This window comes from Rattus norvegicus, chromosome 2, assembly GCF_021556685.1.
Source record: "Rattus norvegicus strain SHRSP/BbbUtx chromosome 2, alternate assembly SHRSP_T2T, whole genome shotgun sequence".
NCBI classification, from domain to species: Eukaryota; Metazoa; Chordata; class Mammalia; order Rodentia; family Muridae; genus Rattus; species Rattus norvegicus.
Genome location: NC_141535.1, coordinates 204021479 through 204046825, shown reverse-complemented (window position 1 = coordinate 204046825; position 25347 = coordinate 204021479). Strand labels below are relative to the sequence as shown.

General features: G+C 35.4%; 1 protein-coding gene across 3 annotated transcripts in view; it reads right to left on the bottom strand.

Moving 5' to 3' along the window:
• Col11a1 (collagen type XI alpha 1 chain) overlaps positions 1-25347 on the bottom strand; it is a 195308-nt gene that overhangs the window by 94079 nt on the left and 75882 nt on the right. For all 3 annotated transcript variants that reach the window (NM_013117.1, XM_087616547.1, XM_087616553.1), the window contains 17 exon segments: positions 838-882; positions 963-1016; positions 1363-1407; positions 3614-3667; positions 8684-8728; positions 9230-9283; positions 9476-9520; positions 10033-10086; positions 11853-11897; positions 12012-12065; positions 13162-13215; positions 13377-13430; positions 13535-13588; positions 16595-16648; positions 19489-19545; positions 22313-22396; positions 23375-23449. In NM_013117.1, the coding sequence (NP_037249.1) occupies positions 838-882; positions 963-1016; positions 1363-1407; positions 3614-3667; positions 8684-8728; positions 9230-9283; positions 9476-9520; positions 10033-10086; positions 11853-11897; positions 12012-12065; positions 13162-13215; positions 13377-13430; positions 13535-13588; positions 16595-16648; positions 19489-19545; positions 22313-22396; positions 23375-23449 (927 nt within the window).

Sequence of the window (25347 nt, the reverse complement as noted above, 5' to 3'; positions counted from 1 at the left end):
TTTATACAATTTTAATAAGAATCAGGCCTGATCCTGATTGTTAAAATAACTCCTTATTGCTGAAAACTTACTTTTAAAAAATTTAGGAACATGCAAATATGTTTACTTAAACAAATCTAAATGCAATTTTCTTTTAAAAAAAATAGGAAATCTCCTAAGTCCTATTAATGTGCTATAACCTCTCTTAGACTTAGGCACTTACACTTTTATTTCCTTCCAATAATATTTTTGCTTCAGTACAGCATTAGATTTGTTTTTTACACTTTTTCTCTCTCTTCTTCCTCTCTCTCTCTCTCTCTCTCTTTCTCTCTATCTCTCTCTCACACACACACACATACACAAACCATGCACATACACACACACACACACACACACACACACACACACAAAGAGAAGGGGGAAAGAGAGGGGGGAGGAAGGGAGAGAGAGAGGGCTTTATATTTTTTATTTATTTCAGCTTATGTATGAGTTTGAGGGGGTCTAGTAGAGACAAAATGAATAAGCCCTACTAAGATATAACTGGAAACGATCCTCATGTCATGGCCAACCCATGCAGACTGACAAACCTGAGATTTAATCAATACAAACACATGTAATTAAAAAGAGCTTTGTGCACTTGTGACATTTTCATGCATCTGTGCTACAATTTAGCTCTCACCCTGGGGCACCAAACTCTTTTTACAGGTCCTGAGAAAAACTTAAAATCATAATGTCTGGCTTGTAAGAAATTGTTCTATGCATTTCAAGAAAAAATTTAAAAAAAAAACCCATGGATTATACTTTGATTTTTATATACTGGATGATGAGAAATTAAAATCACCTAAAATCATATTTTACCTTTTCTCCTTTAGAGCCCTTGAGACCTCTGACACCATCTGCTCCCTGTGGAACAAAAAGGAACATTAAAGAATAACAACACTTCACCATAAAATGAAATAGTTTGCAAATAGCTTAGCATTTACCTTTACTCCACGGGGACCGGGATAGCCAATAGGTCCCTGAGGACCAGGAGGACCCTGGAAAACATTCATTGTGACTTAAATGTATGTAACATATATTGGCAAAACTATTCATTCATGTACTGCTGTTTTGTCAAATAAGGGTTTCAGGAAATACTAAGTAAAAGTTTAATATTTACATAAATAATGTACAGAGATTCAGTAATTCTTATTAGAATTCATCATAACTATGGTAATTTATTCTATATACACTAAATATTTGGCTATCACCATGAGAATTCTTTATACAAAAGTGATAACACAATCAATTTTCTAAATGTATTATCAGAAAAGTAAAATTAGCTATTGTAGGTGTACTTGGTTATAATTTGACAGGACCTTCAATAGATTCTTTGTAACCTACCAGGGCACCCTTTTCTCCAGACTGGCCTTCTTTCCCAGGATGACCCTATATGGAGCAAACATACACTGGTAAAGACAAGATATTTATGGTAACTGTGAACCTTGGTATACCTACCACTCCTTTAAAAACATCAGATCATTCTTACGTCCTAGATGGAATGTTAAGGCCTAAGTGAAATGTTATGGCCTAGATAAAATGTTAAGGCCTAGATCATTGTTACCTGAATATTTTGTCATTAAAAGAAAACTTTCTCATATGTTTCTGGTGTTACTAGGAAACTTTCTAATGCCAAGACAGATTACATATTCTATTATGATCTGTGCCTTTGGGAGCCAATCATGATAGAAGTCAATCGGATTATACTGCATAGTTACCCACAATAGGCTTGGACCTAAACCAACCATCCAACAATTCTCACTGCACCCATGCATAAGCTTTTATGATATCAGGTGCCTCTGTGATGCACCCCAACAAAAAAAGAGACACCTGGACCAATATAGGAAACCAGTTTGAATAAGACTTCCATTTTGAGTAGTGGTGTAGTAAAGTTTCATTTCCCAAGACCTCCCTGGGAACTGACATCTTATTTGGCAAAAAGAGACATTTATTGGGTAACTGACATCCTGGTTGATAAGTTAAGATATGAGTGTGGGTCAAGTCCCATCCTAGTAGACAAATTGGAGCATTAATATTAGACAAGGCAGGTCGTCCCTGCAGTTGAATGCCACAAACAATGGGAGCAGAATAATTGTACAACAAAGACGTGCTCCAAGGGAAACCTCCTATGCCCAAATCCTGACTGGTGAAATAACGTCACACAGATATTTGTAGATTTTGGTTTTAAAACTCTGTAGGAAATTAACTCAATGTTATGGTTCAACTCCTGAATCTAGACCTGTCAACCTGTTCAACAGGTCCTAGGGCATATGCCCAATAAACTATCCCTTTCTGACTAAGATAAGTATTCAAATGGTTTGTGAGGTGATTCTTGAACCCCCAAAATCATATGCTTTATTCTAAAATATTATTAAAATATTGTACAAGGGTCATGGCTTTTAATGACATTGAAAGCTAGTAGTTGAAGAAAAACATTACATTTGATGAGTGTGTGTTTCATTGAATATGAAATCTTTTTAAAGAGAAAGGACATAAAATAATACATCCTGTTATTAACAGTTCAATCTCAAAATCTTACACGAAGCAAATTTCATTTGGTTGATACTCTTTATGCAAACAAAAGCGTCCTCAAAAGTCAGTAGGAGCATGTGATGAAAATACAGAGAAAAACTAAAGATACTAATCATATTATCATGCTATTGAGATGTCATTATATATATATATATATATATAAAATATATGTATATTATATATTTAAAAAATCAAAAGTATATTTTATATCCACAGGTAAAAACAGAATAAGAAATCTGGTATCTTGCTTGAGACTAGACTAAGTAGTTTGAAGAGTCAACATAAGAAATAATTTTAAAATAAAGGCAGAAATTATATGTATCTGTGAAAAAGAGTAATAACAGATATTTCTATATTCCCACAGGAGGAAGAATGCCCCTATAGTCTGAAAATTTTTCATGGACAGAATAGGAAAAAAGCAATGCCTGCCGTGTGATTTCACCTGGTGTTTGTGCTGTCTGTCTATGTTCACTTACAGAAGTTAGAGTCATTTGATAAGACAGGAATCTCAGTTGAGGAAATGGCCCAACCAGACTGGCCTAGAAGCATCTTCTTGTTGGTGATTGGGAGAACCAAGCCCATTTTGTATGGTACTCAGGTGGGACAAGTGGTGCTGGGGGTTACAAGGAAGCACCCTGAGCAAGCCAAGAGAGACAAGACCAACTCAGCACTCCTCCACAGTCTCTGTGTAAATTCCTTCCTATGTTCCGACCCTGCTTGATTTCCTGTCCAGACTTCTCAGTGATGGATGATAATATGGAACTAAACAAGCCCTATCCCCCCCAGGTTGTTGTTGGCCATGGGGTTTTATTAACTGACATCCTAAGGCTGAAGACTAAGAGGCAAGTTAAAAAGTGGATGAACTCATGTTCTCTATGAGGAGAAACAGGCATGAAAAAGTAATAGCCACTGAAAATACAAGCTGACTGAAATAAAGGAACATGTGGAATTATGAAGGAGAGATTTTGGCAGGTTCTGCTGTGCAGCATGGGGTCACTTTATACAGAGGCTACTATGATTGCTTGTGGAAATCTCAGTGACAACATAGACAGCTTTGACTTACAGGAGGTCCATCGGCACCAGGAAGTCCTGCAAGCCCTGGTTTTCCTTGTGGTCCCTAGGCAAAAAGAAGAAAATACTATTTAAAAGAGAGGAAACATATAAAAAGCTCTACATGGTGGGTATCACTACAACACTAATAACAACATGACCTTGAGAGGGTGTCACTAAGTACTCAACAGTGTCCTAAATACTTGATAAACAAAAACACAGTACATAAAAGCAAATGAAAACTGAACTCAGCAGATGTCAAAATATGCTACGTTTAGTCGGCATGGTTGTTTTAAATCTTTCATTATTAAAAGTGGCAAGTTTTTAAGTGATACAATTAAAGGTCACTAACCGAACAAAAATGCAAATAATGCAGGTCAGAAATCATTCACTCCTAACACTGAGTGAAGCTTCAGAGTAAAACTTCGAAATTCACATTGAGAATGTTATATTAATACATATCCAAAGATACAATTATAGGCTCTACCAAACGCTTTGGAAATAGTAGACCAAATATACAATGGTGGCGCCAGAGAACTAAAAACAAGATGAAATATTCCTAATGCTATGCTCTTAGTGTCAGAGGAGACAATTATTACCAAGGTGTTTGTGGTAATGTAACCAAATGAATGTGTTGTTGGTTGTGTAAAAGTATTGCATGCATAACTATAAATATTATGACTTGATCATGGTGATAAATGAATACATTAACAATTAATACATTTACTACACTACACTTCTACTTAATGAAGAATAAGTTTACTCAAAAACAGGTTTTATTCTGTCAGCCCATATACATCTTATTTACCTCTCTTGATTTTGAAGAGGCTGCATAAGCTTACTGACCTATGAATGGGATCTAGATTTGCACATATGCTTGTTACATTGTTCACATATTTTTTAGACTGTCCTATTATTAACAAACATGGATACAGTTCAGAGTTCTAGACATGGATAGTCAGGTTCTTAAATTGTTTTAGTAACTGTAAGTTCCTGAATGATTTATTAGGACCTGTTAAAAGTACATCTATCTTGATGTAAAAGGAGCATAAACTGATATGCATTAACGAAAGACGGAAATGTAACTGTTCAGTGGGTCACTCTGGTCCTTTCTTAACTACTGAGAATTTCTAATTCCATGTCAGCTTATCATTCCTAAATGTAGAACACTATAAAGAAAAATATTGCCAGCAAACGCTTTCTTAAGAGAAACTTAGGCATTCTATTGGGGAGATTAAGTTTATGAAGCCCTGGGCAGTATTGCTTGATCCATTTCATTTGCCAGGACTTGAGAATAGTTGGTAGAGGAAAGGGGATGTCATCAGCAAGTCTGAATCTCAGACCGTTCACAGCATTTCCACTGTTAGAGGGCATTTCACGTAAGCACTGTACCCATGTTGACTGGCACTGGTATGCTTGATAGGAAAGCACCAATTAAATCACATGTAACAGAAAGCAGGGGACGATCACCTTTTCAAAATGGCTTTCATATATTACTTGAATCCTTTTGTAAGGACTTAAAGTTTCCAATTCTTTCCAACAATATGCAACCCTATTACATCTCACAGTCATTCCCTTAAGCCACAGAATACTTAATTGCAATATTTTGCCTGTCACTTAAATTAATCTTTATTTTCAAGACACTGGGTTTGTTTCTTCAAACCACAGTACACCAACACAGAATGAGTCCATGCATTATTGCTACAAGTAGAGGGGCCGACGGTTTGGTACCCAGTGCTACATGGACCTTTTCCATTGATATACATTTGAGGAAAGACAAGAAATATTAAAACTCTGCCAAAATAATATGATTTTTAAATGAAACTGAATTCAATCCATCTTCTTTTGAATGGAAGTTTCGTGACAACAAAATGTTTTATCTGCATTTCTAACTCCCCGTGCTTTCCCTGGTGAGATGAGAATACAGATGAGTGAATGTCATATGTTTCATATTTTAATAACAGTTAAAATTTATGAAGTGTTTCTATGCACTATGTTAAGCAATTTATATGCTTATATCCACTTTGTCTGAGTGAGTCCCAGGAAAAATCAACATCTGTTATTATGTGACATGTGACAGAGTCATAGTCTGTATGCATGTAGAGAGCCACTCAAGTTTTCAAAGTCACTGTCTTTAATCGACATTTACTTTGTGTCTTGGTGTTTCTCACTGAGCTCATAGAGTCACATCATTTGTTTTCTGTAAATCAATTAGCATGTGAGTAATATGAACTCTAAACTCACAAATTAAATCACAGGAAATGCTCTCCTTGTCAAAAATGTCAGAATAAATAGCAGAGGTAGTTTATCATTGCCGACTACTAGTAGCCTTTGCTAGAAATATAATTAAAATAAGCTGAAATAATTTTAAGTTAAAGTTATTAGATATTAAGCTTTTAGTTATTAAGTTTTAGACTTAAGTTTTAGATATTAAAATATCTAATTCAAATATAATACTAAATATTAAATTACACATGAAATAGCTATTGTTACAAAGTTTAAAGTAACAAGTGATTTAGTAAATTGATAGAAAAATAAATAAAATACTCACTACCTGATATAGGCAAGATATTAAGTACAGACCATATACACAGTCTTTCAATATCTGTCTTTTTGAGCTTATTGTCTTTTTTGATGGGACAAGATTGTCTTTGAATTTGGAAAGTGGATATGCTCAGAACAGAGAAAACACTTGAGTACAATGTGAACGATGCTGCAGTGAGCCAAACCAAATATTTTACCTTTGGCTCTGAAAGAGGAATTCAAATATAGCCATTTTTCCAAGGAGAAAATTCCTCGTAACAATCCAAGGAATACATAATAAGATTCTGTTGAAATATGACAGGTACATATTTTAAATGTAATTTATAAAATGGATGTGATGTTTATGAAGAGTTTGATAGAAGTCAATAGTTGTCAAGTTTGAATATACTGATCTAAAACAGAGACTCAAGGTGAACAGTGCGGTCAATAATATGCTGCTTGCCAAACTAAATGGCTTAAAATAATCTTCAAAGCATACCTAAATTTCATACTGTATTTTTCAACACCCTCAATATACTGCACAATATAATCATCCCCATAAATAATGAACGTCAACAGTCCCTATAGAAAGGAAGTAGGCAATTAGACAAGTGTGGTCTAAGGAGGTGGAAACAGGCAGGCTCCAGTGAGTTAGAAGACGACTTGGACCACATAGAGAGTTGACGTGGTCAACCCTTGCCAAAAAGTAAAAAGAAAAAAAAAGAGAATTGTGGAAATGACCAACAACCAATTAAAAATTAAAGATGCCAAGTTCAGGAAATGCTAAGAGAATGATGATAAGATCTTGGAATACCGTGAGAGAGTGATCAAAACACAAGAGAGACGAGTATTAATGTCTGGATGTGGAAAAACTAGTATTTCCATGTATTGTATCACTGATGGAAACAAAAAATAAATTTTTCAACCATCAATAGTTTAGAAGTTAAAAAAATCAGTATACCATGCTTACTATACTATCTAAGGCTTTTAACTACTACAAGAAATGAGTAAAGCTATGTCTATGCAAACATTTTCCTGTAAATCCTCATGGCACCACATTGATGAAAAATGGCTATCAACTGATGAACGAATTTGGAATGTGATACTAATTGCAAAAAGAGATCAGATTATAGATACATGATCTCACTTGGTTAAGTCCCTAAAACATTATAAAATGAAAAATAAGCACAAAGACCATATGCTCAGTGCTATAATGAAATTTATGCTTTGAAATATCAACATTTCATTACTATAAAATATTCAGGTGGTCGGAAATTGTACAGACAGAGAGCAAACAGACTGTTGGTTAATATTGTAGGATGGAAAGGGGACTCAGAAAGCCTTCCTAGGTTGGTATGTTCTAAAAATTAAGTGTTTGTACAACTTTGTAAATTCATTAAAAAAATGTCTCATGTTAAGCTATACAAGCAAACTTTATAATATGTAAATTATACATGAGTAAATCTATTGATTTTTCTCAGAAGAACCAGTTATGTTCACTGAAATTGATGAAAAAAAATCACTTCAGAGAGCCAGATAATGATTGTACTATAATCAAGGCAGAAAGGAGGTACTACTTGGGGAATAATCTCGCAAAGGAAACCAGGGGAAAGTGATCCCTTTTTAAGTACTCCATTTATCCTTGCTGTCATCTGAACACTGAGTTATTAACAAAAGTATTTCTCACCCATACCAAAATGGGCCAGTGGAAACTTAAAAGAACCCTTTAAGTAGATCATGCAACAAGTTTTATTGAAAGCAAATGTAATTACAACCAAAAAAAGTATAGACGTTATGTGCTGGAGGGATGACTCTTTAGTTAAGAGCATTGGTTGCTCTTCCATAGGACCTGGTTTCGGTTCCCAGGAGCAGCACACAATGACCTTTCAGTGCACTTCCAGAGGATCTGATGCCCTCTTATAGCCTCCACAGGCTTTGCACACATGAGGTGCACAGACAATTATACAAGAAAAGTATTCATACACAGAATAAAGTTTATTATTTACAAATAATACAGTTTAAGTTATATTTTATAAACTTCTTTCCTTACAAAAAATCCTTCAAAGTAAATCAAACCATCACATACCATAATGAATCAAGCACAAAGATTTTTGTAGTAATAATTCTGTCATGGATATCTTGTTTTGGATGATAGATAAGTGCATGAAACATGGTGGGTATTAAAAGTATAAACTTAATGTGCAACTCCCCAGGCTTCATTCTCAATGCCTAATTCTAAAAGTAATGAAGTTCAGAGTTTACAGACTTTGAACAGTCATCCTATTAGTTACTGAAATTATATCATTATCGACAATGTTATCTGCAATCTCAGTCAAAATTTTATACTTTTTAAAATTACACCTTAAAAATGTTTAAATAAATTCTATCCAATGTCTAAATAAATTATACCCAACTTTTATTACCGTGGTTCTAATTCAGGTGACTGTATGACTTTGATAATAAGGAGGGAAAGTATGGAGATTTCTTATCCAAAAGACAAGGCTTTACCCCTGCTGTAAAACAGCTTACCAGTGATTATGAGAACACGAAAACAACTTACTTTTTCTCCAGGAGGACCAATTGGGCCTTGTGGACCAGGAAGTCCCTGTTATGAAAGAATTTATTTAATGTCAGGAATCATTTCACAAGGACACATCTTCACAATAGATAATTAAATCTATGGTACTTGGATTGAGTCACAGGAGAATCTCTCTCTCTCTCTCTCTCTCTCTCTCTCTCTCTCTCTCTCTCTTGCTTTCTCATTTATCTCACCTCTCTCCTTCTCTTCCTCCCCCTCTCTCCCTCTCACTTTCCCAATTCTTCACTCAAACACACACACACACACACACACACACCACACACACACACACACACACACACACACACACACACACACTCCCTCCTTTGCGTCACAGAGCAGTTTGAGGAAGTTTCACAAGCTCCTCTTTGCGAGAGCTTATAATGCAATTCTATCCAGAACCTTCTGTAGGTTTTCACCATGGCACCCTGTGAATGCTGAATAAGTCATTTTCCTCTTGAACATGTTAAAAAGAAATGTTTTTCATATTCACAGATTAAACGTATTTGGCAAATGGCTTAGACTTACTTGAGGTCCTGGATTTCCTTGCTGACCTGGTGGTCCAGGCTCCCCTTGAGGACCCTGCATAGGAAGAAATAAAATAATTAGTAATGCTTTTGCATTATAGTTTTTAATTCAAATCATTAGCACCAAATCAGTTTTCATTCAAGATGACTGGAAAATATATTTCATAATGTGTAATATATTTTAACTTAATAACACAAAGTCCAGTGCTCTGAAATTGACATGAGTGTATAGATATAAACTACATACCATGTTTCCTTTTGGTCCTTGGGGGCCATCTATACCTCCAATACCCTTCAATGAAGAACAAAACAGGTGTAAAATTTTAAATATTAAACAAGAAAATAAAATGAATCCTTTTATAATATGCTAGCCAGTAGCCTTGGTGAATGAGGATCCTTTTAAAGTGAAGAGAAATGAGAAGTTAATATTTAATAAAAATTAAGGAAGACTTGTATAGTGCCTCCCACCCATGTCCACCCTGAAGACAGTCTAGCAGCATTTTCCAGTGTGTGTTATGATAAATCATGAAAAGTATAAGACCTACCTAAACAGACAGAAAGAGCAAGGATGGAGAAAGAATTCAATGAACCTGAGAGCTAATATCCATAGAACTCAGAGTACAGCAGGCCTGTGAACTAGTTTCTCTAAAGAGTTCTATATATATATATATATATATATACATATGCACATGAATTACATATACGTATACATATACATATGGATTACACATACACATATACATACATATACACTTGGCAACAAGCTTTCTTCTAGAAAACCCAGAATTTCCCAGTAATACATACAGGCTGCCCAGGAGGTCCTGGAGTGCCCCTTGGTCCCAGCAAGCCTCGTGGACCCTGAGAGGAATAAAAGAAAAAGGGAAGCTTGCATAAGAAATATCCTCAGAACAGGCCTCTTTCACTGAATGACTTTAATATAATGTGAGTTAAAACATTTATTCATCTATCAGTACATGGAAAGTGTTTAAAAAACATCTTATGTAATATAAATATTGAATGTTTATAAGACACAAAAGGAAAAAGTAGATAACAGTGTTTAGCATAAAAACTTTCTTACATTCAATTTATTTACACATGTATCACTTGTAATGTGTTTTAAAAAAAACAAAATAGTCAAATGTTCTTAATAAGACACCTTTGTTTCATTTTCTAACTTGGTTGGCACACTCAATTTTGTTATGTTGACACTGATTGAACAAACAGAAAACGTAGGGCTCTCATTCATCTTCCTAAGTTAAATCTTGGGAGAGCATTCGTTTAAGAACCAACAGCTGGGTATTTATCTATGCAGATTATAGAACCATTTTCTACATTGAGGGGTTTTAAATTATTAACAGTTACATTCAAATCCCTTTTCTGTCCTCTTCTCAAAGTTCTTTCCCAGCTTTAGAAACATACTCATAATAGTTTATTCTATTTTCTTTACTGAAATGGACATGGCCGGCTTTAATGAAGCAAATGAAAGCTGAGTCAGGAGGCCTCTTCAAGTCTGCTTCTCTTCCTGAGCTGGCTCTGGGTAAACGGCCTCCACTGGCCTTCTATATTATCACATTTAGTAGAGAGGAGTCATATAATCCAATGGGTGGTATGCAAAATCTTAGTATCTTCTTCTGAAAACAAGGATAATTTTCATATAAAAATCAATTGTGGAACTACTAATCATATTAGAAAATAAATTTATTAAAAAAATCTGCTACCCTTGGCAGGGAATAGGGAGGCAAAGATTAAAACAGAGGCAGAAGGAACACCCATTCAGAGCCTGCCCCACATGTGGCCCATACATATACAGCCACCAAACTAGATAAGATGGATGAAGCAAAGAAGTGCAGGCTGACAGGAGCCGGATGTAGATTGTTCCTGAGAGACACAGCCAGAATACAGCAAATACAGAGGCGAATGCCAGCAGCAAACCACTGAACTGAGAACCGGACTTCCGTTGAAGGAATCAGAGAAAGAACTGGAAGAGCTTGAAGGGGCTTGAGACCCCATATGTACAACAATGCCAACCAGCCTGAGCTTCCAGGGACTAAGCCACTACCCAAAGACTATACATAGACTGACCCTGGGCTCCAACCTCATAGGTAGCAATGAATAGCCTAGTAAGGGCACCAGTGGAAGGGGAAACCCTTGGTCCTGCCAAGATTGAACCCCCAGTGAACGTGATTGTTGGCGGGAGGGCGGTAATGAGGGGAGGATGGGGAGGAGAACACCCATATAGAAGGGGAGAGTGAGGAGTTGGGGGATGTTAGCCGGGAAACCGGGAAAGGTAATAACAATCGAAATGTAAATAAGAAATACTCAGGTTAATAAAGAAAAAAAAGGAGTAGCAATTCTAGAGGAGAGTGTGCATGAAAAAAAATCTGCAACAAAACCTGAATAATAAGAATTATAACCAGCAGGATGTGACAGTCCACAGAGCGTTTCCTCAAGTCACAAAAGTTCCCTTCACCAGAAAATGCAATAGTATACACTGGTTTTTAATATGAAAACTCCTTGGCTAATTTGTGTGAAATGTTTCTGAGTTTAGCATTGCCTAACTAGTGGAAGACGCTATTTCCCAAGAAAGAGACTGGGATTTAAAAATAAAGGAAATAGTTGCTTACAGCTTCCCCTGGAAGACCCCTGGGCCCGATCTCTCCATCTTCTCCCTATGGGTGACAAACATGGACGGAGTCCTGTTAGAGGGGTGTGATTTCAAAAGAACTTTGTTCTTTGGTGGTCTAATTGTAAACAAGTCTGAAACAAGCAAAGTTGTAGTATACCCTCATTCCATCATCGCCGGGGAGGCCAGGTGGACCTTGTGGACCTCTTTCCCCCTAGGGAATAAACAGACACAGGTTAAATCCAGGGATCGAGGTGATTGTTTCTGAGTATAGAAGATGTCAATATAACCAGGCACAACAGGACACTTGTCCTCGAAATCTTCCTCTCCTTGACCTTTCTTGAAGTAGTTGCAGTAGTAAAATTTTAAACTCTAACAGGATTTACAAATTAGTATGCTAGAAAAATTTCCTCTCAACTTTTAATAAAAATGATTTAAAGAAAACATATGCAAAATATTTCCAGGCAGTGATCAAGAAATGAATCATTCACAAAATTATTTATGACTATCTTAAGAATGAGTACACTTGTGCGTCCTTTTGTTTCTTAATTTCTGAATAATTCAATATTAAACCAGCACAACTTGTGAAAGCTTCAAGGGATTTAGGATTTATTTCACAAAACAAAATTGCACATTCACCCTAGTACGTGTTAGGAGTACAATATTATTTTGTTAGGTTGACTATGAGATTAAACTTTCCTTTTCATTCTCCAATTTACCTAAATACAGTCCTAGGTTTGTTCTTCATTCTGGTGAAGAAAGATACAAACAACCGATTCTTACTGTTTTTAAAACCGCCTCCCAGTTTCCTATGAAAAGATAACCAGCAGTTTTGACTCTCCAGCACACTGATTTCTCGAGCTTTACCATTAATGAGTTCTTGCACTGAAGTGTGCATCACAAAGCAACAGTATGTTGCCAGGATATCTGCAGGTGTCCTCATCTCGCTTATTTCCACAGGAAAATATGTAGAGAATATGCAATGCTCGAGAAATAATATTCTCATTTAAGTTCTCCAACTCTGCTATTAAAGGGTCTTCCTTACAACTGTGAGCACAGACATTCTGCCTCTATCTTTTTGTACACAGGAATATTTGACTGTCTATACGTAGTGAAAAATCACACTGGCACTATATATACAAAGTTGTATCTACATTTTCTCAGTATCCAATAAATACAGAAATTTACCAAACGGAGTCACCACTGTCTGTGTTAATATTTTTCTTCTGATTTCCAAAGTATACCATAACCACCTAAGCTCTTAAGATTACTATTACATCTTGGATAAAAATGTAGTAAAGGTATCTTACCCTGTGACCTTTGTCACCTGGCAGACCTGGAAGTCCATCAAACCCTCGGTCTCCCTGTAAAATCACATATAATCATGACCAGTATATTCTCATTCCGGGTCAGGACTCTAATGTCAGTGTGAACTGTAAATTTCAATACATTTTATATTACATTACAATACTGTCAAGGACAAAGTGCCAAACATGATCCGAATACAAAGTTATAAAGTCCTCGCCTTAGACCCAGGTTCTCCTGGCATGCCTCTTCCTCCATCAGCACCTGGACGGCCCTAAAATTGCAGAATGTGAGATTAGGCAGAGTGGGTAACATAGCAGTAAATACAAAGAAACAAACTCATCAATGGCTGACATGCACAAGGAAAAATACCCATACCCTCTTTCCAGGTTTTCCGGTTGGACCAGGAGGACCTTGGACACCTCGAGGACCCTGTGGGAAAACATTAGAAGCAGAGTGCCGAAATCTTAATCAGTCAAAGTCAAAAGAGAAGTTTTAGAAACCAGTATTCTGTGTGTCCCACAACTGTTTAATCACAAGATTTTTTAGGCTTAAAAATTCTGACACAGCAGAAGTCAGAAGAGCAATTTTTTAAGGAGCTTCTCATATAAACAACTATATTGTAAAATATTTTATGTGGATGTGAACATAGTCAAACAAAAGAAATATAATGGTAAACTTATAAGCCTTTATGATCAATTGAGTTATGATGTGTTCAGTTGTCAGAAAGGTGGTTTCCACATAGCAGTCATGGAACTATGTCAATGCCATCATTCTGTTCTCATTTCAAGAACTTGACCTTTTTCCTTTTCATTGTTTAAATGTCCTTGCCGAGATGATTCATGTCCCAAACCACTAAGCACATTGGATTTAATCACCTTTCAAGCACAGTGAGATCTCCTGTAACATGATTATCTGTTAAAGTTTTCAACTAAATCTTCATGAGTGTCTATTCAACTATCCAGAGTCCTGATGATCATATTCTAACTAGAATCAAGCTCTCGTCGAAGGTTACAAATATTTGTTCTGGAAATGTAAGGATGATGGTGTCTAATCATTGGAAGTCAGAGCGTACAGCTTAAAAACTGTTGGAGAGGGGTCTGCCATGAATCTAACCAGAAGGGAAGAGAAGAAATACCAACTCAATGAATGTTGCTAGGTTTGGATTTTTATCCTTAATGAACTAATTTTATTTTACATGTATGTCCCTAGGTGTGTTAAGTACACCATGCATGTGGATGGGCTTGTGGACATCAGGGGAGGCCATCAGAACTGGACATAAATGTTGCTGTTAGCAGCCTTGTGGGTGCTGAGAACCAAGCCTGGGACTTCTGGAAGTTATACACTTACTGAGGAACAATCTATCCTGCTGTGCACTACGGACAGATGTCAATGAAAAAGATCCTTCTCTGATATCACCTAACTCTTTGGACTTAAAGGCTCAACAAACACTATATGTCCCAAAACACATACCGTCTTTCAGATTCACCAGTTCTGTAAGCAGATGAGTATGTATGCTGCTTTGTAAATTTTAATGAGCAATTATTTTTCAATTTTCATATGTAGCATATTTTAATATTTTTCTGAAATTCCTAGTGAACCAAGTTAGTGGTTTTCCAGCTCTTTATAGCAATGTTAATTAAACAAAGAAAGCAAGGTTAACACACATCTTGGGCTGGTCAAATATTGTTACCAACTTTCTTAGGGTTCTGTTGCAGGAAGCTATGGTATATATACATGATGGAATATTTATAACCAAGGAGAAGAGTATAGCATTGATACACTCAAATGCCTTGAATCTGAAGACCTTATCAAAAAGACAGCAATAAAATGTTATATAAGACACAATTTCGTGTAATTTTTTTCTGAAAAATGTCCAAAATTCTGTGAGAAAGAATAGGCCAGTGGTTAGCAGACATTTGTGGTTCAAACAAGGTTGTAAGTGTAAAGGGGGAAAATTAGAATTGCTTGTGTGCCTTCTAGACATAGTAGGACTGTTGCACTCATGAATTCCTAGCAGCTGTGGCTGACTACACATGATCAAGCCATTCAGCATTCTAGCATGGAGTGACTGTCACTTGTAATTGAGGTTTTGTGGGAGTTAGTGTTAGTTTTCTTTAAAAGTACAGCCTCTGCTTCGTGCAGGTCCCCCAACAGAAGCAGTGGCTGTTCCTGAATCTGTTGTCTGCCTTCCTGTGGATTCAATTCCCCTAACTGGGCTACATTGTCTGGCCTCTGGGAGGGGATGTCCCTAGCCCTACAGTGATTTCATGTGCAGGGGGAAGAGGGGACTAGTGAGAGGTGGAGGATGGACGAATTTGGGGGAGGATCTGCATGATGTGGTACTGGGAGGGGGGCTGATATTGGGATGTAAAGTGAATAAATATTTTTTTAAAGTACAGTGTCTAGTCCTGTGATCCCCTTTCAGTGGACAGCCCAACACCCATGAGTATATGGGCAGCACAACCTGGAGTCAATGGGTTATTTAAAAGAGAACAGGAAAAACATGAACAGAAGAGGACATCAGGTTGCGAGATCGGAGGTTGAGGGTGGGGATAGCTCATGTTAGGAGAAGTTGGCAGTAAATATGATTAAAATACCTTTTTGATTCTCTTAAAGAAATGAAACATTATAAAAAAGATTATAACCAAAGAACTGTTTGGATTTATAGAGCATTTTTATCTTAATCATAGTTATAAAAGTATATAATGGGCTCTGATTCTATTATTCCTTATCATTTTTAACAAATCTAATTACAGTTAAGTAAGTAGTATCATTAGGAAAGACTACAGAGAGGGTAATGGTGGGTGAATATTAACAAAATATAGGCATGCATAGAAATGGTATAGAAATATATTATTATAATTAAAGTATGATTACAAAGTCATGAAGAAGGAAAACAGAAAACAATGAGTAAAAAATACAGAACTCCACAGTCAATGTAAAGTGACATTCTACAGCTTATTAAACAGTATTTTCATTTTAAAATGAGTGTTTTAAAATCACGGTGTTATATTCTTTTTTATTTTCTTGTTTCTACCATGAATACATTGACTGTCTAACATCTCTCTCTACTTATTGTCTAACACACGAAGGTCTGACATTAGCTTGCATGAAGTGTGCTAAGCAATCTTCATGAAAAAATATGCTATGTTTGCTGTGTGCGAAAGTTTGGGTGCAAGAAAGGAGGAGAGAGCCTGGTAACACAGATGCAGTCACTTCTCTAGAAAACAGCATCTACTCTCAACCCTGCCAGTTCCCCAATTTAAATACTGTGTAATTAATCAACTAATGGAAGATCAACGGTCCAATCAGATTCTTTTTCCCATTTAAATGGTATGGCCTAAATGTGATGTACATGCATTCTTTATTCCTAGCATTTCCATAATAAGCAGAAATAATAAAAGCAAATAAAGAGAACAAAGCATTGGTTCTTACCTGAGGACCTGGATCCCCACTCTCACCTTTGGCTCCAGCTGAACCAGGACCCCCCTGAGGAGAAAAGCAAAGCAGACAACCAATCAATGTTAAGTCATTGATGACTTTGATTCACTTGAAAGAAATAAACATACTTTGCTAATCAGTTTGATATTTCTCATGCAATGAGCTATTAATGTCCTATATCTAAAGTGTGATTCTTCTAGTCAGAGCAAATGCATACTGATATATGAACCATATATAAACATCTATATTCCACTTACAACTGAACAGGAGTCAACATTAATATCACACTGAAATTTTCTTTAAAATTTTTACTGTAACAAACATTGTCTGATAAACAAGGCCTGAGTAACCATTGCACTGTGAGGTACCACGAGGGCAGTGAATTTCCACAGAGTCAGGCATACACTGGGTTCACTCACACAGTAAGGGGTGCACGAAACCAACTCTTTATAAACATTTAATTCTCAGCTAATGAATTTTATAGTAGGAAATTGTTTTAGAAAGATGATATTGGTACCATTATTATTGTTGTGAAATAACATCAAAGCATTTTCCTCAGATTGTTTTGATTTTTTTCTATAAAATGACTCATTAGAATAAATATAATTTACAGATGTTTATATAATTTAAACAGTACAAATATGCCAAGGAGATTAACTGCAAGGGAAAATTAATTGCTTTAGAAAGGAGCTATAGAATTTACGAATATATACTATGCATCCATACTGTCTAAAATTTTATAGTATTAAAAATTAATATGATTGTTATAAATTACTTAGTGTATTCACAAGTATTCAGATTTATTTTAATGAGTATACGTTAAATTAAACGGAGTTCCAGCAAAAGTCAAAACTTGATAAAGCTGAAAGAAGCTTTCTAGTGCCGCCTAGTGGTATGAACATGAAATAACTCCTACTCTGTCTCCCAAGATAGATGAGAAGTGAAGGAAAATGTATTTTTAAACTTTTAGAATTATAACAATAACCACGTTTCTAAAAAAGAATTCTTGCACCTAATTTCCTATAATGAAAGAAGGACTATGTATCACTGAACTGAATACAGTTAGAGTAATCAGATTCTTTTTTTAATTGGATAATTTTTTTATTTACATTTCAAATGTTATCCTCTTTCCCCCTTCTCACCTCCCGGCCCTGACATTCCCCTACATTGGGCTGTGTTTCACTCTCTGTTCATACGCATTACTTGCTCTGTAGATTGTAGTAACATTCTTTTACATATACTCAAAATTACCATGTAATTGATGGGAAAGAAGATGAACAGGAATATCGTTTCTACCTTCTTTATTGCCTATGATTTTGTAAAGCATTTCCATATTCCTCTGTGAGTGTATAATTTATTTGTATCACTAGCATGTGAATAAAACTTATTTCTTTGTTAAGCGACTTAATAAAATTTTCCTTCTTGTGTTTAGAAAAGCAGAACAGTAAGAAAAAATGAACTTTTAATAATCTATTCAAAGGTGTATTTAATTGATGTCCTATTGAATATGTTATCTGAACATTTCATACAGGAGTATGTATATCAAAATTATATATATACATACATATATATAATGAAAATTTAAAATTTAGTTTAAGGAACTATACATTTAAAGAAAGCAGCAATACTTCGGCAAAACTTGCTAATTTTTATTGTATTATATTAAGGCACTTATCAGTTTATTTATACTTTTTACAGTACCAAAGATTACCATTTTATCAGGAGTTAATTAGTCAAGCTATTTTTACTACTATAGCTCTGTAGTATAACTTAAAATTGGAGAAGTAAGCCTTCCAGAAATTCTTTTATTATTCAAGACTGTTTTAGCTATCATGGATTTCTGGTGTTTCCATATGAGCTGAAAACTGCCTTTTTAAGATCTGTGAAGAGTTGCATTAGAATTTTGATGGGTTTTGAATTTAACTGCATATTGCTTCAGAGAGGCTGGCCATTTTTACTATGTTAATCCTCCTGATCCATGAGCAATGGGGATCTTTGCATCTTCTGACAGCTTCTACAATTTCTTCCTTCAAAGACTAGATGTTTTTATCGTGCAAATGTTTTATTTGCTTGTTTAGAGGTACCCCAAGATATTTTGTATTATTTGAGGCTTTCATGAAAGGTTGTGTTTTCCTGATTTCTTTCTCATTCATTTCTCATTTATGTATAGAAGGCCAACTGTTGTGTGTGTGTGTGTGTGTGTGTGTGTGTGTGTGTGTGTGTGTGTGTGTTAGTTTTGTATCCAGCTACTTGACTAAAACTTGATCAGCTGTGAGAGTTTCCTCTGATGAAAATTTTTTTGGTCATTTATGTGTACTATTTTATTCTCTGGGAGTAAAGATACTTTGAGTCCTTTCTTTCCAACTTACGGGAAGAAAACAATATGAACAAAATATAATTTAATTTAAAAACTGGTTTAAATAATGAAAATATAATAAGGAAGATAACATTTAAAGGAGGCATGGGAAAGGAAAATAATCAAAATATCTTATATAAAAATTATTTTCAATAAAGTAAAATATAAAAATTGCACAATTAACCAAGATTTCACATGCAATATAGTGATAACTCAAGTATATAAATAACGTTCAAAGACTTAAAATAAAGTAGTATTTTGACAATTAAATAGAATTCAAATAAAGTATAATTATGGTTTAAATAGCAGATATGTAACTATATTCATTTATTAAATTTTCCTTTATTTTGATGATAGCGTCCCTAAAAATTTATGATCAGAATTACTAAAAATTAAACAAAAAACTATTTAAATGAGTCAGTATGAGTCATAAACAATAAGTTTACTAGCCTGAGGAATAAACAGAGACTTGAAGTTGATGTGAGAAAACATATTAATAGGAAACTTTTAATATATAAGTTATTTAACATACCACAGGACCTGGTCTTCCGGTAAGACCCATTGGGCCAGGAGGGCCTCTCAGAGCAATCTAAAAGATAAAAACCATCAAGTTTAGGAAGGCTTGCCTAGTAGTATGTTGTAGCACAAGTCATTTGGACAGGATGTCCTTGGGTAGTATATAAACTAACAAAGGTATACCAGCAACATGCTAGTAAAGTTTAGTCAGTGGTGAAGTACATGTAACTAGAACGTTCTATTTAATGACTATTCATGTCTCAAACTTATAGAGTCTTGAATAATATACTGCCAAAATTTAGTCAGTTAAAAATAGATTTCAGAAAAAATAGATTATCTAATAGTTTTCTACTATGAAGCACACTCCAAAAGATAGAGCCTTCTTTGTCTTCACTGTGCAGGCATGTGAAGATCTTGGTTGGAGATCTTTAATAAAGGTGAACAATTAAAGGTAAATGTTTTCTAGTAGAGTTTTAAGATAAATTACGGTGATTAGCGTGTGGCAGTACAATTCAGAATTCTTTCTGTGGACAAAATAGACTGATCGGGTGCTTTATCATTAGACTCCATGACAAAAAAAATATGAAATTAGGGTATTTGAAAAACCAGAGTGCAGAGCAGAGAAAAAGTCCTTGATAGATGTTAAGTTACTTAGATCTACTGTTTTAAATATTAACGAGTGAAAGATGAATGTGTATTTCAAAAATAACCCTATGACTGAAAATCATAAAAATATAACACATGAAACAAAATCAGGAAGATCTCTGAAGGTCCACCAATAACTCACTTCTAAATTAGTAAGAATAAGCTAGATATCTGGAATTCAACATCTCGCTATCTGTTTTCTAAACAAGTTAAGATGACAAGTCACATTAACTGACTGTGAAAACATCATCATGCCCTAGGTTAGGGACTCTCTCAGCCCTCTTTTTACAAGCTTCTTTCAGCAGTAGAAGGTGACGAACACGGAACCTCCCAACTTGATGTAAGAGTGAGAAAGATGGAGGACTATGATGAGACAGTGCTTTCCGGATGCAGCTGGACAGACGCACATACGAACCAGGAGATGCTACGAACAGTGTGCCCACAACCTGCACAAGATCCAGCCACACACAGCCAGAGCACGGAGCAGAAAGGAGATCAGGAACTCCCACTGTCAAGTTTTGTCAGGAAATGGCGTACCTGACTGACCCAGCTCAAGGAGATGGTCCTATCATTCCTTCTAGACTCCACCCCAGTTACCTGGTAACAGCCGGGTAATGCCCAGCTTACTGTAAAAGGAACTGAGAGCTCTCAATTCACTCGCTTACTCTTACTCTCTTAATGTCTTACTCTCTTACCCTCTTACTCTCTGACCTCTCTGTCCCTGCTCTCCCCATTTCCCCTCCAGCCTCTCCATGTGCTCACAGCTTCTATTTCTTTCCCCCCTCCTTCTCCTCCCCCTCCTCTTCCTTTCTGTCTGCCTGTCTGTGTCTGTACTCCCTTCCCAACTCCCCTTCCCAGGTCCTAAATGAACTCTATTCTAAACTATACATTCCATGACTGGTACCTAAGGAATAAAGGACGCCTCAGCATGGGCCCACAGAGGCATCCCACACACATACACCATATCCATCAAACTGACTTTCTTTTCCTTTTATAAAACACAACACTATACCCATGAGTGTACAAGCAGAATAAATGAACACAGCAGGTTTAATAAATAAGTAAATGAATAAATAAATAAATAAATAAATAAATAAAAGAAAAACATGAAAATCAAGAGAAAATGGAAGTGGAGCTAGCTGAAGAATTTGAAGGGAGGGAATTGGGGGATGACTTGATCAAAAGACATTAATAATATGCTTTAGGAGGGTTGGGGATTTAGCTCAGTGGTAGAGCACTTGCCTAGCAAGCGCAAGGCCCTGGGTTCAGTCCCCAGCTCCGGAAAAAAAAATAATATGCTTTAGGGAAATGCTTGATCAGTAAAGAATAAAAAGAGGACTAATCAAACAAGAAATTAACTAGCCTGAAAAACTTTTAATTTTAACTTATTCAAAACAATAAAATTTCTTAAAAATGTAGATAATTAGTTATTTTAAGTAATTTAATAATATAATATTATTCTAATATTCTAATATTATAATATAATAATATTCTCATTATCATTCAATCAAATAATCGCTTTTCAGATGAATAATTGTTTTATTATTAATTGATATTGAAAATGAATTAATAAATTCATTTCCATATTCACTATTTTAAATGTATATATAAATTATGATTATAATTAAAATTTATCTTAGACATGATACAAATACAGTTATCATAATGACACTAATCCTAAGTCCTATTTACTTTCTTCCTTGATGACTATAAAATTATGAACAAAAGCATTATATGAAATCTGACTCGTTCCTTGTTTGTTGACTGGATTTTAATATTACATCTTAATGCTCTAAAGCTGACTAAAAATGAAATTATTTATATGGTTTGTGAATTAGAGGGATATATTCCTTTCATTGTGTGTTTTCACATTTATTTACATAATTATAGGCTTGCAAGTTAGCAGAGAAAAGTCAGGATGTGGAAGGGAAGGAATACTATATATAATCTCTCAATATCCTGTTAAAAGTAGGAGCTTTGTACACCATGGTGGCTAATGTCAGCATTGCATGTGGCAATACAAGGGTCATTTATTTAATATTAAGTTAGTAACTATTATTCCTAGAAAGATAAATATGCTTTTCAGATTTTTTCCACAAATTCCATGTGGTGCATAGAACCACTCTTCCGTGGGCCTGCACACTGGTGTTCGATGCAGAATCAGGTCACGTGAATGGGGCTTCATGGTTTCTCACCCGAGCCTGCTGAAGAATCGCCTGAGCCTGGGCTTCCTGCGCAGAGATGGTTGGTCCTTTGGAGCCGTCACCCCCATAGCGGAACTAAGAAAAGATATGATGAGCACAAAACCGGCCTTTGACAAAATTTGGGATGAGGTCCTTTAACCATTGCGTTAAAAATTAAATAAAAGGTTGATATTTACAAAAGTTCAAGGTCACTTTAGAATCATGTTTCTGTTTGAGAGCAATTCTGTCTTAGCCTCATAAAACAGTGCTTTCTGTAGAGTCCCCTCTATCAATTCATAAAAACTGTGAATATATGTTTTATTTCCCAGTCTATTACTGATATTCTTCAAAAAAGAAAGTCATGCCTGTTTTAATCTATGGGAATGCTACCCACTCTCACAATTCACTCATAGCAATTGCAAGTATATTAAATTGACCAAAAGTTACAGAATGGTTCTGCTCTGGTAACCAAAACCTTTGGAATCTCCGAGACCATAAGGAAATATAAATGTCTCTCTCATCCACCCTTAAGCAGATGTTTGCTATTGCTACTCTGTGAAATTCTCAAGGTCTGCCTGGATTTCTGACTTGAGATATCATCTGAAGTAATTTTCCACTGCACATAAGTATTTCTTTGAATTTCATTACACAAAAGCTGACAAATGCTAGATGTGTAGCAGCTGAGTAATCTTATATATAAGACACTCAATATTAAAATAAATAATTTTTGAACGATGATTACACGAAAGACAATGTTTCAGTGATAGTCAATATTAGGGTAAATGTTATAATAGCATGGTAAATAACCTATTGTTAATCAATCTACGTCCTGGACTGCTCATGTGATTAGACAGACTATGTACATTTCACTGAATGAAAAATAATCAGAGATTAAACTGGTTTAGGGTAAAGAGAGCCATTTACCGAGTCCTGTTCAGTGAAATGCCCCTACATTCAAGGCCTTCATTCCCATCCTTTTGAAATGTCCTACTCAATGATTCAACTCCAGTATTGTTTCTTTACATAATGAGAAGATATAAAATTCATCTTTAGAAAACATTTTTTAAAACCTACTGGTAACATTAACATGGTTCCTGGAGGACCGGGTAAGCCATCAGCCCCTGGTAAGCCAGGGCGTCCTGGTGGGCCCTAGGGAAGGAAATACAATGAACAGGATCAATTAATACAATATACATTAGTAAACAGGTAGTTGCCGAGAATGCTCCTGCCCTCTCCAATTGGTTAATCTCTTTTAGGTAAATGCACGTAGACAGGATTGGATTTCCTGTTCACTCTACTTCTAGCAAAGACCCTGAATAGTGCACAGTTACTAATGTACAATCAAAACACAATGCAAATTACGTTTAAGGTTGATAAAACAGTTAAAATTGCATATCATGAAACTATCATTCATATATAAATATATATATATACACACACATACATACATATAATCTGGAAGGAAATCAGTCTGAAGAAAAAGTGAAAATTAAGATTTCTACAGTTGAAAACAGATTTATTTACACAAAATTTGGTTAAATATTACTTAATAGATATTAAGGTAATAGGTATTTAACATGATATTTAAATAGATATTTAAAGTGTATCTTCTACCTATGTTGAACTACCAATAAAATAGGCACTTTATTAGTATAAACGCTAAAGTTAATATGATAAACTGACTTTAAAATTTTTATTACTAAATTGTCTTAAAGTTGTGTTTAAAAATATACTGAATGTGTATATCCATGCAAGCACATATGTGTAGAAATGTGCATATGTTTGCAACAGATATACATGATTATAGAGTATCAAATTTATACATACATCTTTATAAAGTTATGTGTGAATGGATTATATATATATATACATATGAAGAATATATGCATCAGTTTTCAGTAAAAGGAAACTTACCTTTACACATATTTAATAAATCATATTCTAGTTAAAAAGGATCAAATTCTAAAAATTAGTAACTACATATAAAGATACAATTCAAACTATCGACTGAAGTCTTATTAAAATGAGCACGACATGAGAGGCTGTGGGAGATGCATCATTGGGGAAAGTGTTTGCCATGAAAGCTTGAGGAATGGAGTGCAAATATCCAGCTCACACACAAATGCTTGAACGGACATGTCAGTGATGCCTTGTAATTCTAGATCTCTGGAGGAGGCAGACAGAGAATCTCTTCGACAACCCGGCTAGCAGGTTCTCGGTTCAACTAGAAACACTCATTTGAAATATAAGACAGAGTAAGGTTGACAAAGAGCCCTGACATCAACACCTTTTTGAGTAGATACTCACTGACAAACATGGGCATGTACACACACACACACACACACACACACACACACACACACACACACACAGTAGAGGAGGAGGCAAAGACAGAATCTCTTGGACAAGGTGGCTAAAGCTGGCCAGCAGGTTCTTTGTTCAACTAGAAACACTAGTTCAAAATGTTAGGATGAAGTGAGGTTAATAAATCCAACGGGCATCCACACATGTCTACCTGCACACTCACTGACACACATGTGCATGCATGTACTACACACACACATGAACAAGCACACACACACAGCCACACGTGCACACACACAGGCAGAAACAAACACACATTCCCACACACATGTGACTACAGATACTTACACACATTGCTCATGTATACATTAAAGAAAAAGCAAACAAACATTTCCATCAAACTCAATATCTAAATTTACACAGATGAGGTTAAAAAAAATGGATATCTACAGGGATATCAAGATCAAACTTCTTGTGTTCATATTTGAAAAGTTTCCTCTACTCTAATTGCCCATGTACATAGGAGACCTGAGAACAAAATTGGCTCACTAATCATGTACCTAAAATTTTTATCCCCACTCAAACATGTCTGAAAAGTTAAGTAAAATGTTGGACAATCCTAAGTTTGTAGAACTTTCATCCCACTCTTCCAACCAAAAAAAAAAAAAAAGGTACCATGTTAATTTAAGGAAAACATTAATTTTAAGGCCACGTGCTGCACATTCTCATGTGACATCCCCCTT